This window comes from Typopeltis vanoorti, chromosome 24 (assembly GCF_054136105.1).
Source record: "Typopeltis vanoorti isolate ZY-2024b chromosome 24, IOZ_Tvanoo_1.0, whole genome shotgun sequence".
Lineage (NCBI taxonomy): Eukaryota > Metazoa > Arthropoda > Arachnida > Uropygi > Thelyphonidae > Typopeltis > Typopeltis vanoorti.
In genome coordinates, this window is record NC_143572.1 from 12,043,875 (window position 1) to 12,058,757 (window position 14,883).

Here is a 14,883-nt window from a genome sequence, read left to right on the forward strand (position 1 = left end):
CAATACCAAATTCCAACAAAAATATTGTCGTAAATGGGCATGGTGCTCCTTCGATGGCAAACACAGGAATATGATCGACGTGATATTAATAGACCAGAAATGGAGAACCTCAGTTCAGCAGTGCGGATCATTCCAAGGAGCTGATATTGATTCAGACCACAGCTTAGTGATTGCAAATATAAGACTATAAGTGAAACAGAAGTACAAAGGAAAGTTTCAAAAAGCTAGTGATATCTCAAAACTAAATGAAGACAGGCTAAGAACAGCATATCAGGACATACTGTAAACTAAGCTTAAGACCCCAAGTGAAAAACAAAATATAAATACAAGAGCAGAACAACTGACTACAGTGCTAAAAAAAGCAGTAGAGAAAGTAATTCCTGAAAGAGAAAAGATCAACAAGAAATGGATAACTCAGAAAATCCTAAAATTGGTACAAGAGAAAAGAGAACTGAAACTTAAAAGAGATAATTCAGAGGCAGCAGATCAGTTATACCATCAAAAATGAAATGAAGTATGGAAAGCAGCATGATCTGATAAAGACAAATGGTTGGAGGAATAGTTCGAAGACATTGAACAGTACTATGGCGAACACAAAACTAGAGAGAGAGAGAGAGAAGTCTACAAACTTATAAGAAATGCCAATAGGAAGTGGCAAACAGGATCAGTAGCAGTCAAAGATGAAGATGGTAAAGTATTGATGGACAAGAACGAAATCATACACAGATGGACAAGATATTACAGTGAACTATATAAAAATCAACTAAGTAATACTGCAACAGCAGTAATCAAAGAACTAAAAGCAATCTCACCACCAGTAAGGATCTTTGAAAATGACATCTTGGAAGAGGAGGTGAATAAGGCTATAAAACATCTCAAGAACAACAAGAGTCCTGGAAATGACAACATAATAAGCGAGATGCTAAAATATGGGGGAAAATCAGTTGTAAAAGAAATACATCAGCTATGTAATGAAATATGAAGATTAGGATATGCCCCCGAAGAGTGGAAAAAATCAGTCTTGGTTGTTCTTCATAAGAAAGGCAGTGCTTTAGAGTACACCAATTACAGAACTATTGCACTATGGCAAAGTGCTGATGAAAATACTAACAGAATGCCTGAAGGGGCATATGGAGGCACATCTTCCTGATGATGAGCAAGCCGGATTTCGACAAGATCGAAGTACAGTGCAACAAATACTTGCACTAAGACTAATAGCAGAGAAAGCTCGAAGAAAGAACAAAACGATATATTGCTGTTTCATGGACTTCCAAAAAGCATTTGATAATATTGACCAAAATATAACATGGGCTGTCTTGGAATCCTATGGTGTAGACAATAAATTGATCTGCCTGCTGAAAGATATAAACAGCCAAGCACAAGCAAAAATCAGGATAGCAGGTGAGACTGGAGATTGGTTTGTCGCTAGTCAAGGCACAAGACAAGGGGACCCAATATCACCAATCATCTTCATCACACATCTGGGAAGAACACTAGATAAGATTAAAGAAGAAGGTGGAGGCATTTCAATAAATGGCATGAGAATAAACTACCTCTGCTTTGCAGATGACATCGTCCTGATTGAAGAAGATGCAGCAAGGCTAGAACAGGCATTGCAAACACTATACACAGAAGGAAAAAGATATGGACTAAATGTCAACTTTGAAAAAATTAAAACACCGATATTTGGTTAACTCCTACTGAACAGAGTTACCATAGACAGATTTCAACTGGAAAATGTGAAACACTTCACATATCTTGGATGTCACATGACGCATGACTTGGCCCTGAAAAAAGAGATAAAAATGAGAATAGCCAAGTCAACAACTGTTTTAAAAGCCTAAAAGCCGTGGACAAAATATGGAAGAGCTGAGCTATAAAGATGCAAACTAAACTGCACGTTGTAGAAACCTCTATCTTCTGCAGCATGCTCTATGCTGAGGCCTGGGTACTCCTGAGAGAATCTGAAGGAGGATATTAGCATTTGAGAGGAAGTGCTATAGAAAGATCTTGAGAATAAGCTGGATTCAGAAAGTGAACCATGAGGAAATCTATAGACGAATACTACCAAAAGAAAATCTGATCCAGAAAATAAATACATTTAGTTGCCCATATATGTGGAATGAACGATGAAAGGAAAATAAAAATGCTGCTGTTTGGGATGATTGAAGGAAACCACAAAAAAAGGAAGATCAAACTGAGAATGGTGCGGAAACTCTATACACAAATTGAGTCATCTTGCACAAAATAGAATGCAATGGAAGAATCATATCAAGATTGCATCAGACACCTATGGGCATTGGACCCATGGTTGTTGATAATGATGATGATGAAACCTAACTGCCATGGATGCTCCCTTATCCTCTCCTCACCTTCGATATAATGAAAAATTTTCATGAACTGATATCCTATAACATCCTTTCAGAAGTTTATAGGAATCTATTATACCATCTTTCTTATTCTGTTTACCAGTGTGCAGTCCAAATACTCTTTCAACAGCTTCTTTATCCTCTTAGAATGCAGGAGACCAAATCAGTACACAGTAGCCCAGGCACAGTTATATCAAGGCCTTGTAAAGATGCAAAATAACTTCCTTGTCTTTAGATGTCAATATTTATTTAAATATTGCAATGTTCCTCTGCATTATACCTGGAATTTTTGACATGTGGCCTTTGAAACACAAATTCATATCTGTCATGATTCAAAGATCTCTAGCTCATGGCTTTCTTCAAGCATAATCCCGCCAATATAATATGCCATTGAAAATTTCATCGCACCAAAGTGTATAAACTCATTCACATTAAAGTGACAGCCATTTCATTATCTCACATTTCCAGCCTATGTAAGTATTGAATATCAGCAGCATTCCTGTTTTTCAAACAACTGAATATCTCCTGCTGATCCTCCTGCTGGTGAAATATTATTAATGCACAGATTGACCAACAATGGCACAAGGAGTGATCCCTGGAGTACAACACTGGTCCCCTTAAATCTGACAGATTTACCATGCAAAACTAGGTAGGGCAATAGTTGATAAAGGTAATGTAGATATCTTACAAGATGATTTAAGTAAATTGGCATTTTGGGCAAAGGATAGTGGTTGCCAATTCAATGTTGTAAAATGTAAGGTAATGCACTATGGGATGAAAAGATTACACACTTCATATTTTATATTGTTGGCACTAGTTTACAGAAAATTGATGAAGCTAGGAATCTGAGGTTCTTTGGACTAGGTTCTTTTCTTGGGGAATGGTGAATGAATGGAAAGGATTGCCAGAGGTGGATGTGAGTACCCTCAACAGTGAGGGTACTCTTAAGGGTACTCTTAAGCTGGTCCCAATAGTGTTAACATAAAAGTTAAACAATAATGATCCCAAAACATATCCCTGTGGCACTCCACCTCCACTAGTGACCTTCCTCTTTTGGGATATTACTCCATATACAACCTGCTGATATCTATTTGACAGCCAAATTGACAAGCCTTATCTAATACCATCTGTTTCAATTTATTTTACTTTATGGAAGAAAGCAAAGCACTGTGTAAAACTAGCTAAACAAAAGTGATTTGAAGACTTTGGTAAGAACATAGAAAATAAATCTCAGAAGGGTAGCAAAATATTCTGCAGGCTACTGAAAAAGCTTAGAAATGGTGGATAGAGTACTGTAAAATGAATCTGAGATGAAAAATGTGACATGAAAACTGAAGATAAAGATATATATGCCTGGAGTAATAACTTTGAAGGATTGCTATGAAACAAACAGTGACACATTGTGGTAGAAAACAATCAACAGGAATGCAGTCAGGAGCAAATGTCAATACTTGAAGTAGAAAAGCCATTAAAAACCTGAAATCTGGCAAGGAAGCTGGGGTAGATGGTAATTGACCAGAAATGCTGAAATATAAAGGTATAAAAGTTTTACACTGGCTATACTGCATAATTCAAAAGGCTTGGTCAGAGGGTCGAATTTGCATGATTAGAGTAGTACTCAACCTATCTATAAAAAGGGAAATAAAACTGAATGTGAGAAGTACAGAAGAAGAATTTCTCTACTGAGTTCCTGGTAAGATTTATGCAAATATACTTGAGAGAGAGCTAAGAAAAATTGTGGAAGGAAAGCTTGGAGAAGAGCAAGCTCGATTTAGACCAAATAGAGATTATCAGGATAAGAAAATGATCTGTATATTTAAGTTTTGAAAACCTGGAAAAAAGAATATGACAAGTTGAAAAGAGAAAAGCTATTCAAAATGATACAGTTACAAGGGTGGTCTGAAACGTTCTAGACCTCGACCATAGATGACAACACTATCGGCAAGATTTTTTTTTCTAAGTTGGTAAATCTGTCATAAGCATCCATATGATACTGCAAGTCATTCTAACAAGTAGTTTGTTTTATACAGCTGTCTGAAGCAAAAGTGTTGTCTGTATCCCTTGACATGGATAAAATTGAGTATCGCGCAACTATAAAATTCTTTATAAAAAAAGGTTTAACGCCAAAAGAAATTCACTTGAAGTTCATAAAAGTTTATGGGTACTCTTCTCTTTTGTTTTTGACAATTAAGAAATTGGCTGCCGAGTTTAAAAGTAGCCGTACCAGCCTTGAAGATGATCCACATGAAGGACATTCAAAAAGTGTAACAACACCATTTCTGGTGTACAATATGGTATTAGATAACCAGCGAGTCAAAGTGCATGAAATTGCTGAGACTATAGGCATTTGAAAAGAACATGTAGGATATCTTTTGCATGAAGAACTGCATATGAAAAAGCTTTGCGCAAGATGGGTGGCACACCTGCTCACAGCAGATCAAAAACGCACTTGCATGAAAATCTCTGAACAGTGCTTGTAGAGTTTTAACAAGAATAAAACTGATTTTGTGTGTAGATTTTTTACCATGGATGAGACTTGGAGTCACCATTAGACACCAGAATCCAAACAGCAGTCAAAACAGTGGACAGAAGTCGGTTGTTCAGAGCCAAAGAAGAAGACAAAGAAAAGGTCATAGCATTGGTGTTTTGGGATGCCAAAGGCATTTTGTTTATTAGTTATCTTGAAAAGGGTAAAACAATAACCGGGGAATATTATTCTAATATTTTAACCAGACCAGATGAAAAAATTCGTGAGGAAAAAACCAGTTTGCAGAAGAAAAAATCGTCTTTCATCAGGACAATGCATGTGCCCACAAAAGTGGTTTGGCAATGGGAAATTAAGGGATCTGCACTATGAATTGTTGGAACATCCACACTATTTCCCAGATTTGATTCCCTCTGACTTCTAGCTCTTCTGAAAACTAAAACTCTTCCTCGCTGGATAGTGTTTTTCTTTGAATCAAGCAGTGATTGCAGCTGTAGATGGGTATTTTGCAGATCTTACTGAGAACCACTATAGGGATGGGATAATGGCTTGGAGCATCACTGGAATAAATGTATTAGTCTTAAGGGAGATTATGTTGAAAAATAAAAATAATTTTGAAATTATAAATTCGTTTTTTCATTGTTAGGCCAAGAACTTTTCAGACCACCCTCGTATATCAAGAAATTCTTAGTATATATATTTCAGTTGTAAGTCAGTAATTATGATCGAAGGAGGTAGAGGAATCAGGTGTAAGCACCCTTGTCTCACACCTGATTTTATGTTAAATCAGGTGTGAGACAAGGGTGCACATTATCTCCAATGTTATTCATCATCAATATGGACTGTATCATGCAGGAAAGTGGTATTAAGCCTGACATGAAAATTGGAGATGTTAGTATCAGCTGTTTACTTAATGCGACAATGTTATACTTCTGAGTAATAATATTATCATTATTTTGTGACACCTCCAAGGAGTCTAGAGATTCATCGAGGGAGGGCACCTCCCTCGATGAATCTCTAGACTCCTTGGGAGTTTTTTCATTGTTCACCTGTTCTACAACTCTTCATCTTTACAACTTAATCCACTGACTACCCTGAGCCACCACTACCATCATCACCTACACCAATGCCACCTGCTGTCCACCACCAATAGTATTTTTTTTTTGTCAGTAAATGGCATGTGTTCCAAAGGACAATTGATCTGCATGTGGGAAGAAAAACCTGGGTTTCTGGAGAAAAAACCCTGCTACCACCATATGAGATCGGCTAACTCACCTCCAATTTATAAAAGTCATATAAAGATTTTTCTTGTCCCAAAACGAATCAAACTTAGGCCTTTTCCAGTCAAAGGGCACAACATGCCGTCATTCTTCCAATACAACTATACATTGTATAGGTCAAGTGTGGGGAATCCTTGGCACGCATGCCAAATGTGGCATACCAATGACTTTTTTCTGGCATGCAACCCAGGGCTCACCTTAAAAAATAATTTAATAAATACATATTCAAGATCTTCACTGAATTGTATATTATAACTTAATAGAATACAGTTTTATTAAGTACAGCGACACCAAATAAAAATGCAGTAATGAGACAAACACTATCAACTGTTTTAGTAATAATAAGTAATAAGAAAATGAAGCAAACATCCTATTTCGAAGCCATATATCTCCATGATATACTAACATACAACTTTTGTCCTGTTGTTTGTAGGACTTCTGTAAAGAGACATTTTGAAACTGTTCATAAGAACTTAAGCAATAAAAGTAAGCAAGAACAAAGAGAATTAATTTCTCATGAACCAAGCAAGACAAAAAACACTCCAATACTTTGAATGAAATTTATTTCAGGTGGGCCTAGTTCCAACTTAGTTGCTGCTAGTTTTGAGGTTTCAAAAGTTATTGCCCAACATGGAAAACCACTCGGTGATGAAGCATGGCTAGAATGTGCTCCTTTCCTTTTTGACAATCTTTCAGAGCATTAAAGATTTGTCTGTGAATAGAAAAACAGTTAAGAATAAGATACTTAAGTTGGAAAGGAATACAGCAGAATAATTAACATAAGATTTGGCTTCGTGTAAGTTCTTTTCTATTTGTGTTGATGAGAGCACAAACATTACATCAGCTAGGCTAGCAATCTTTTGCTCAATTTTGTAGGGGATGACAAAATCTATTTTGTAGGGTTGCGAGGAGATGATTAACACTACCTGAGCATACTACTGAAGTTGAAATATGTAAAATAGTTATGAACGAATTATCTATTTGGCAAATTGATATTTCAAAAGTGCTATCCGTCACACAACAGAGAGGGTGCACTCAGCATGATTGGTAAGGAAGCAGGATTTGTAAATCTGTTTGCAAAACATGTTAGTCATCCACTGATAGGTTTTCATTGCATCATACACAAGGAGACTTTATGTGCTAAAGCTGGCCTAAAGGAACTTCAAGAAGTGATGCAAACAGTAGCCAATGTAGTTAATTACGTTTCTGCACGTGCTTTGAATAAAAGTCGATTTCAGAATCTATTGGATGAGGTGGATTCGGTGTACAAAGGACTAATAATGTACAACAGTGTTCATTGGCTTAGTTGAGGTCTTATTCTGAAAGGATTTGTTGAATACCTGGATGAGAAAAATCTCTTTTTGACTAATCGACAATTGTCTTATAAAGAAATGTATGACATCGTGTGGGTTTGTAAAGTGATATTTTTTTTGCAGATTTTTGAGAACATTTAAATGACCTGAACCTTAGATTACAGGGATGTGGTAAGACTCTTGATGTTGTGTTTGATGGCATAAAGGCATTTGAAATTATTATTATTATTCTTATTATCCAGGCCTCCATAGAGTCAAAAGACTCATCGTGGGAGGTTGTTCTTAGGAAACACAAAGTCTATCATACCACTACTTGAACTCATTGACCGTTCTTGCTAACCACTCTCTCAAGCAATGAATTCCATGGTTCAACCACCCTCCATGCAAATGAAACCACTCCTGACCCTCTTGCTCACAGCTTCCTTTTGTAACTTCTAGGGATGGCCCTTGTCATCACTCCTTCCTGCAATTCCACCAAGTGAAAGAACTCCCTGATATCTATCCTGTAACTGCCTCTCAACAGTTTAAAAGTCTCAATCATATCACCTCTCCTTCTTCTATCCACCAAACTCTGCAGTCCACATTCCCCCAGTCGATCCTCGTAACTGACATTGTACAGTCCTGAAACCATCTTTGTTATCTGCCTCTGTACCCTTTAAACAGTTAATTTATCCCCTTCAATCCTGTGGACCAAATTTGAGAACAATAGTCTAAGTGTGGTCTGATCAGGGTCTTATACAACGGAATGATGACTCTTTTATCTCTGCAGGTCAGCATCCTTCTCAGTATTGCAGCTATGCAATACTAAGAAATGAAACTAGAAGTTTTTAAGAGGGATGTAGACAGTGATAGATTTAGATATTTTCCAAATCTAAAGAAATACATCAATGATCTCCAAAAGGATGACAAAACAGACTGCCAATGTCTTCAAAAGCTATTTTTAAATGTCATTATGTCAACTGTTGAGCAATTCTCTCTAAGATTATTAAGTTCAGAGAATTAGAAGAGACTGCAAAATTCATTAAGTTTCCAGACACTATAAAATGATGAATTAAACTTGCAGATGTTTTCATGGATAAATATGCATTTTGAAGTGCAGCTGATTGATTTTCAAAGTAGCTCAATTAGTATGCAGAAATTTGTTGATTTCAAAGTTGACTTAGTACTAAGTCAGCTAATGAGGTACTAAGGGCTGAATACTATTCCAGAAACTTTTGTATGTTTAAAAAACCCTTGAAACAGCATTACTATCCATTTTTGCATCTACATATTCTTGTGAATCGTTGTTATTGGTGATGAACTTTGTGAAGTCTCGTAATAGGAGTAACCTTACAGATGAAACTAGTAGTGCATGCATATCTTTAAAGGTTACAAAATATAAACCTGATATAAATTATTTGTCAGTAATGCAGCAGCAGAAGTCTCATTGATGCTAAATAAATAAAACATCCACTATTTTTCTTTCTCTAGTTTTAATTTGATGTTTTGTGCTAAAAACTAGTAAAGATTAACTTCTGTTTAATACATTATATAGGTAAAATTAGATTTTATTTTATCTGCAATTTTTACGTATTACTCATAAGAGATTAAGAATTAACAAAAGAATATCTTTAATTTTATTTTCTTACATGGATGCAGAAAGTAAAATGATTATGAGATTGTGAACTGTAATATATTGGAAAAACATATTTTTATTATTATTACTTGACACCTCCAGGGAGTCCAAAGACTCATTGAGGGAGAGAACCTACTCTACAGCTCTCTGTCTCTACCACTCAACCCACCAACTATAACGAACCACAACTACAACCATCATCTGCACCAACACCATCTACTGCTTACCACCATCATCACTAGTTTTTTGTAGACACTCACAAACATCTATGCCCACGGCAGGATTAGAACCCGCAGTGTTTTGGCTGGAGAGCGGATATGCTAAACACTCGACCATTATGTCCGATTGATCTTTATAAAAAAACAAAAACAAAATATTCAGAATTATTGTTTACTCTTTTGCTGATGTTAAAAATTGCGTCTTTAAGAGCTGTATGTGGCAGCTAGAATTAGACTTAAAGGCAAATGAAAAATATCCAAGCTATCAACAGGATAAAAGGGCTTTTTAAGTAAAAATTCCGTCACTAATTTTTGCATTCATTCAATCTTACATAACTTACAATAATCACTCTTACAATAGGCTTTGATTTTACTGCTGTAGTGTGATTTTTGATTATTTGAAAAGGTTCCCAATACTTAAAAAACACCAAATAATAATATGTTCCCCAAAATTTCAGTTGGCATATGAGCAAATTTTGCATCAAAGATTTGATGATCTTGGCATGTACACTTAAAAAGGTTGTCCACCCCTGGTATAGGTTTCATTAGTTTGAGCATATAACTTATAATACTAACTTTGGGATCTCCAATTAAGGCAATTCCTACACAGAGCTTTCTTTTTTGACCTCCACTGAGATTTTTAGGCTTAACTTCCTTCACATCTTGAAGTCCTAGATTGTGCAGCATTTCTTCTACCTATTGATTAAAAAATATAAAATAAATCCCTAAGACTTAAATAAAACCATCTTAGTGTTTAATGGCATAACACTGATAGTAAATTAAAAATGAAGCTTAATTCTAACTTTTTTTGCAATACAGTGGTATCTTGCTAATCTGAACAAATAAAAACCGTGCTCATTCGGATTAGCAAAATGTTCAGATTAGCAAGTTTTCCTCCGAGAGACAACAATAACTAGTGTTTAAGACAAAAATAATCAGTACATTCTAATTGTACATCAATTTAATTCTGTAAATAAATTAACTGACAGAAAAAGGCTACTGTACTGTAATGTAAAACAAAAAAATAATACAGTACACAAATTTATTTTAGGAAAAAATTTAATTTGTTAAGTACCTGATATTGAGGATTCTGCTTTAATAAAATTGCATAGTTCAGTACATAACTTAATTTGCATAAAAATATCACTTTCTTGTACACAACACAAAAAAAAGTTTCACAAAATAACACAGAAAAAAAAAGTTTTTTTATTTCTTTGTAAAAAAGTCACCGATTTTCTTTTGCTTCTTGGAAGTTGAACTTTTTTCGAATGCTTCTTCTCGGAGCTGCATTAGCAATAAAATTTTGTGGAATAGCGTATCATTCTGCTTAGCCCATTCTATACACATATTAAAACTGTCAGCTGCCTCTTCATGTTTTACTTTTTTTTTCTTCGAGTTCTTTATCGTCATCATCATCTTCTAATTTTCTGTAGCGTTATATTTATAATTTCAGCATCTGATTTGATTTCGAATTCACTTTCGGTTCTATCTGTAATCCATTCCATAACATCTGTTTATGAAATTTCAACATCTGAATTTATATTTTTAACCAAATTATGCACATTTTGAATTTCCTCTTTTTGTATATATTTGTGATTCATACCGACAATACAGTACGTACTGTACAGTATAAAAAAAGCAAACGTGAACACAATAAATCAAAATAGGCCTCCATTATAACCATACAATCGACAGTATGGAAACAAATTCTCTGTAATAATAATAAAATAAATAATAATAGTTAAAATAATAATTATTAAATAAAAATAATAGTACACAAAATAATAATACATAATAAATAAAACTTTTTTCTTTGAAACCGCAGTTCGGATTAGCGAGATACCACTGTACTTGTAATAGCATCTTCATATGTTCTCCATAGTGCAATTAGAAGAACGACAGTACATAGGCCTAAGTTCGATTCTCGTCGTGATGGGAGGAATCTTTATGTGGACTTTTTCAATCAAAGGTGAGTTAGCCGATCTCATATGGAGGAAGCAGGGTTTTTTCTCCAGGAAACTCGGGAGGTTTTCATCCTGCATACAGACAAATCAGCCCTTCAGAACACACGCAATTTACAGACAAAAAATACTAGTTGTGATGGTGGTGGGTCGTAGATGGCATTGATGGAGATGATTGATAGTAGAGGTGGAGACACTTGTATAGTAGGTGTTCTCTCTTGATGAGTCTTCGGACTCCTTGGAGGTGTCACGAATAATAATAATAATAATAATAATAATAATAATAATAATAAATCTTCATCATTAGTGTATGGAAATATAAGTGTGAAACCATATATATAAAAAAATCAAAATTGCAATAGAACACAAAAAACTATCTCCTCAGAGTTCTATTCTGCACCTCTCAGTGCATCTTTCAGTAACTTACCTGTTTTAGAAATGCGACAGCATAGAATAACTAAGAATAGTAATTTAGAGTTACTATTTGCCTTCTTTACTGCAGTTCAATGAATTGCATGCAGTATGTTCATGCCATGCTTAACTAAAACATTTATTCCATTCTTAATTTTCTTTCTTCTTACCAATGTGATATTCTTCTTTCACTATGCGTTATTCCCGCTTCCTATGCAGATTCCGTGTGGTACTTAGATGTGACTTCATGTTAATACCATTCCCAACTGACCTGTTGCCTAGCCTGCCGCTGGGGGAATAAAGAAGAGTATAACAGAAAAATGTAAGATCTCATATGTGGCAGTTCCACATATCAAATTATACATCGAGACCCTACGATGTCTCAAAAGAAAACAGTCTGAAAATTACTGAAAAAAGTGACATCATGGCCCAAAGAAATCATCAGGAAAATAAAACCAATTCATGTTAAACCACCCAGTATTTATGGATTACCAAAAATCCACAAAACTAATATTCCCCTATGCCCCATAGTTGATAGCATAGATAGTCCCACATATAAACTGGCCCAGCATTTAGCCAAGTCGCTTGCCCCCCCCCCCCCCCCCTTACTGGCAACTCCTCTACTTTTGTAAAAAATTCGATCCATTTCAAAACACTGGTTAAAAATCTAATCCTAAAAGATTCAGACATAATGGTTAGTTACCAATGTACCACTTATAGACACTCTTGATTTAATCAAGTCTAAATTTCCCACAGATATTTTTGAATTATTTCAATTTACCATGAATGCAGGTTACTTTACATGGGGGGGGGGGAATTCTACATACAGATTAATGGTACTGCTATGGGTCCCCTCCCTCTCCCCTCTGTTAGCAAATTTTTACATGGAACACTTTGAAAACAAAGTACTTACCACAGCTATATACAAGCCACAAGTGTGGTTACGCTATGTAGATGATGTGTTTGCATCTGGCCCCATGGACAAGACACTTTGGATGCTTTTGTCACCTACCTAAACAGCCAACACCCCAAAATTCACTTCACAGTAGAAAAAGAATCAAATAACTGTTTACCATTTCTTGACACATTAGTCACCCGCCTTTCAGATGGTTCACTATCTTTTTCTATTTACAGAAAACCTACACACACAGGAAGATACCTACATAAACAATCACATCATCATCCAGTCCAACAGTACGGCATTTTAAAAACACTTACACACAGAGCCAGAGCCATTTGTTCTAACGATACAGCTCTGACCACTGAACTCCAATACCTGCGCCATACGTTCTTAGCCAACGGCTACAATCCCTACAAAATAGATAAAATACTATATAGGCCCATTACTCTGCCCTCCCGTAATACACAAGAATACAACATGACCATTTCTATTCCTTATATCAGAAGACATCGGAAAAGATAGTCAAAGTATTGTTGAAACATAGCCTTCGCACCACTTTCAAACCTCCTGTCAAGCTGGCAACTCTGATCCGCTCGCCTAAGGATAAACTTCACCCTTTAGCACACCCAGGAGTGTATGAAGTTCCGTGTGACTGTGATTTGGCCTATTATGGGCAAACAGGAAGATCAGTGAACATCCGCCTGGAAGAACATGAAAGATACATTCGCTACTATTACTATGGCAAGTCAGGACTGGCAGACCACGCTTTGGACACTCCTTCACACAGGATTAGATGGAGGAAAACGAATGTGCTATTTAGGAGTCATTATAGATCTGAAAGATTATTTTTTGAGTCAGCAATGGCTTTGAAGAATTCTCCCAACCTTAACAAATATGGTTGCATTAATTTGCCAAAAAATTGGGAGACGGTTATCCTAAGAAAAACTCCTGGATAACTGCTGTTTTTTTTTTTTTTTTTTTTCCTTCGTTAGAGAGCACCAAAAAAATAGGACTTTAGATCTTTTGTCTTATGCAATTATATTGTTTCACTCACTCACTATCGTGTTTACATGTGTGTTGTGGTCTGATGATGCTGAGTTGAAAATCAGCGAAATATAAGCGTTAATAAAACATCTTTGTTGTTAAAAGTGTTTGTGGTGGTGTTAATACCGTGAAAAATAAGTCATGGATAACCAACAACACCTAAGCTTATCTGTTAGATTGAAGCTAGGTTTTAATCCTTTTTTCCCAAGTAAGCAAACAGACAAGTAAATCAAGTTTGTGCCTGCACGTAGTGCAAGTCCCCTTGCAGAGATGTGCTTTGCATTAGGGGAAAATACTAAGGAAAGTGATTGTAGCTTACTCCACCTTTACCAAGAGTTGCCTCAGACTTGCACTATGTGCAGGCGCAAACTTGACTTACTTGTCCATTTGCTTACTTGGGAGATGAATTGGTTTCACTGATTGAGTTTATTCATCCCAAAATGATTGGACTAAGTGACACATAGTTCAATGAAGATGATATTCTAAGGGAAATAGAAATGGAAGGATACAGTATTTTTCGCAAGGATAGAAGGGACAAGAAGGGAGGCGGAATACAGTTGATGATAGCAGGGGAATAATGTTCACGTAAGCTAGACATGAAAGAGGAGAAATAGCAGCAATGGTTATGATTCAGTGTGGAGGTTGACAGTAAGATATACTTAGTTGGATGAAGAAATGTATAAACAACGGATTAGTGAACAAAGGAAGGGTAATTATTATGGGTGATTTTAATTATGATGGTATAGATTGGAATGAAGAGATAGCATTTCAGAATAAGGAAAATGAATTTCTCAAGTTCTTGAGAGATAATTATCTCAGGCAGCATATAAAGGAGGGCATGCGAGGATCAAGCGTTTTAGATCTGATTATTTCATCAGAGGATGTAATTGTGAGTGGGGTTTCACACTTTCCTCTAGTTAGTGAGAGCGATCATGAAGTGATCACTTAGGTTGCAACTAGCCATATGTTAGACTTCTATAAGGAAATGATATATGTGAAATTATAAAGCTAATGATTATGACAAGATTAGGAGACTGCATGGAGCTATAGCATGGAATGAGGGGTTTAGAAGTAAGGAAATAACTGCTGCCTGGGAAACCGACAAAGAAACACATAACAGCATCAATGTGTGAATGTATTCCAAAGGCCAAAAGGCTGAATAAGGTAGGTTTAAAATGGATGAATGAGGGGCTTAAACATGAAATCTGAAAGAAGAAGGTATTTATTTGGAGGTAGTGCAAGATGAATAATTTTAATAATCAGCTATGTGAAGATTATAAAGACCC

The 14,883-nt window shown here is 35.8% G+C and overlaps 1 protein-coding gene across 1 annotated transcript in view; it reads right to left on the reverse strand.

The window, feature by feature from the left end:
* The window catches only part of LOC150092928 (cholesterol transporter ABCA5-like), a 640,434-nt gene that overhangs the window by 375,086 nt on the left and 250,465 nt on the right, over positions 1-14,883 (reverse strand). Inside the window, exon 11 of the mRNA XM_090414108.1 lies at positions 9,857-9,976. Coding sequence (XP_090270234.1) covers positions 9,857-9,976 — 120 coding nt within the window. The remainder of the gene's footprint in view (positions 1-9,856; positions 9,977-14,883) is intronic.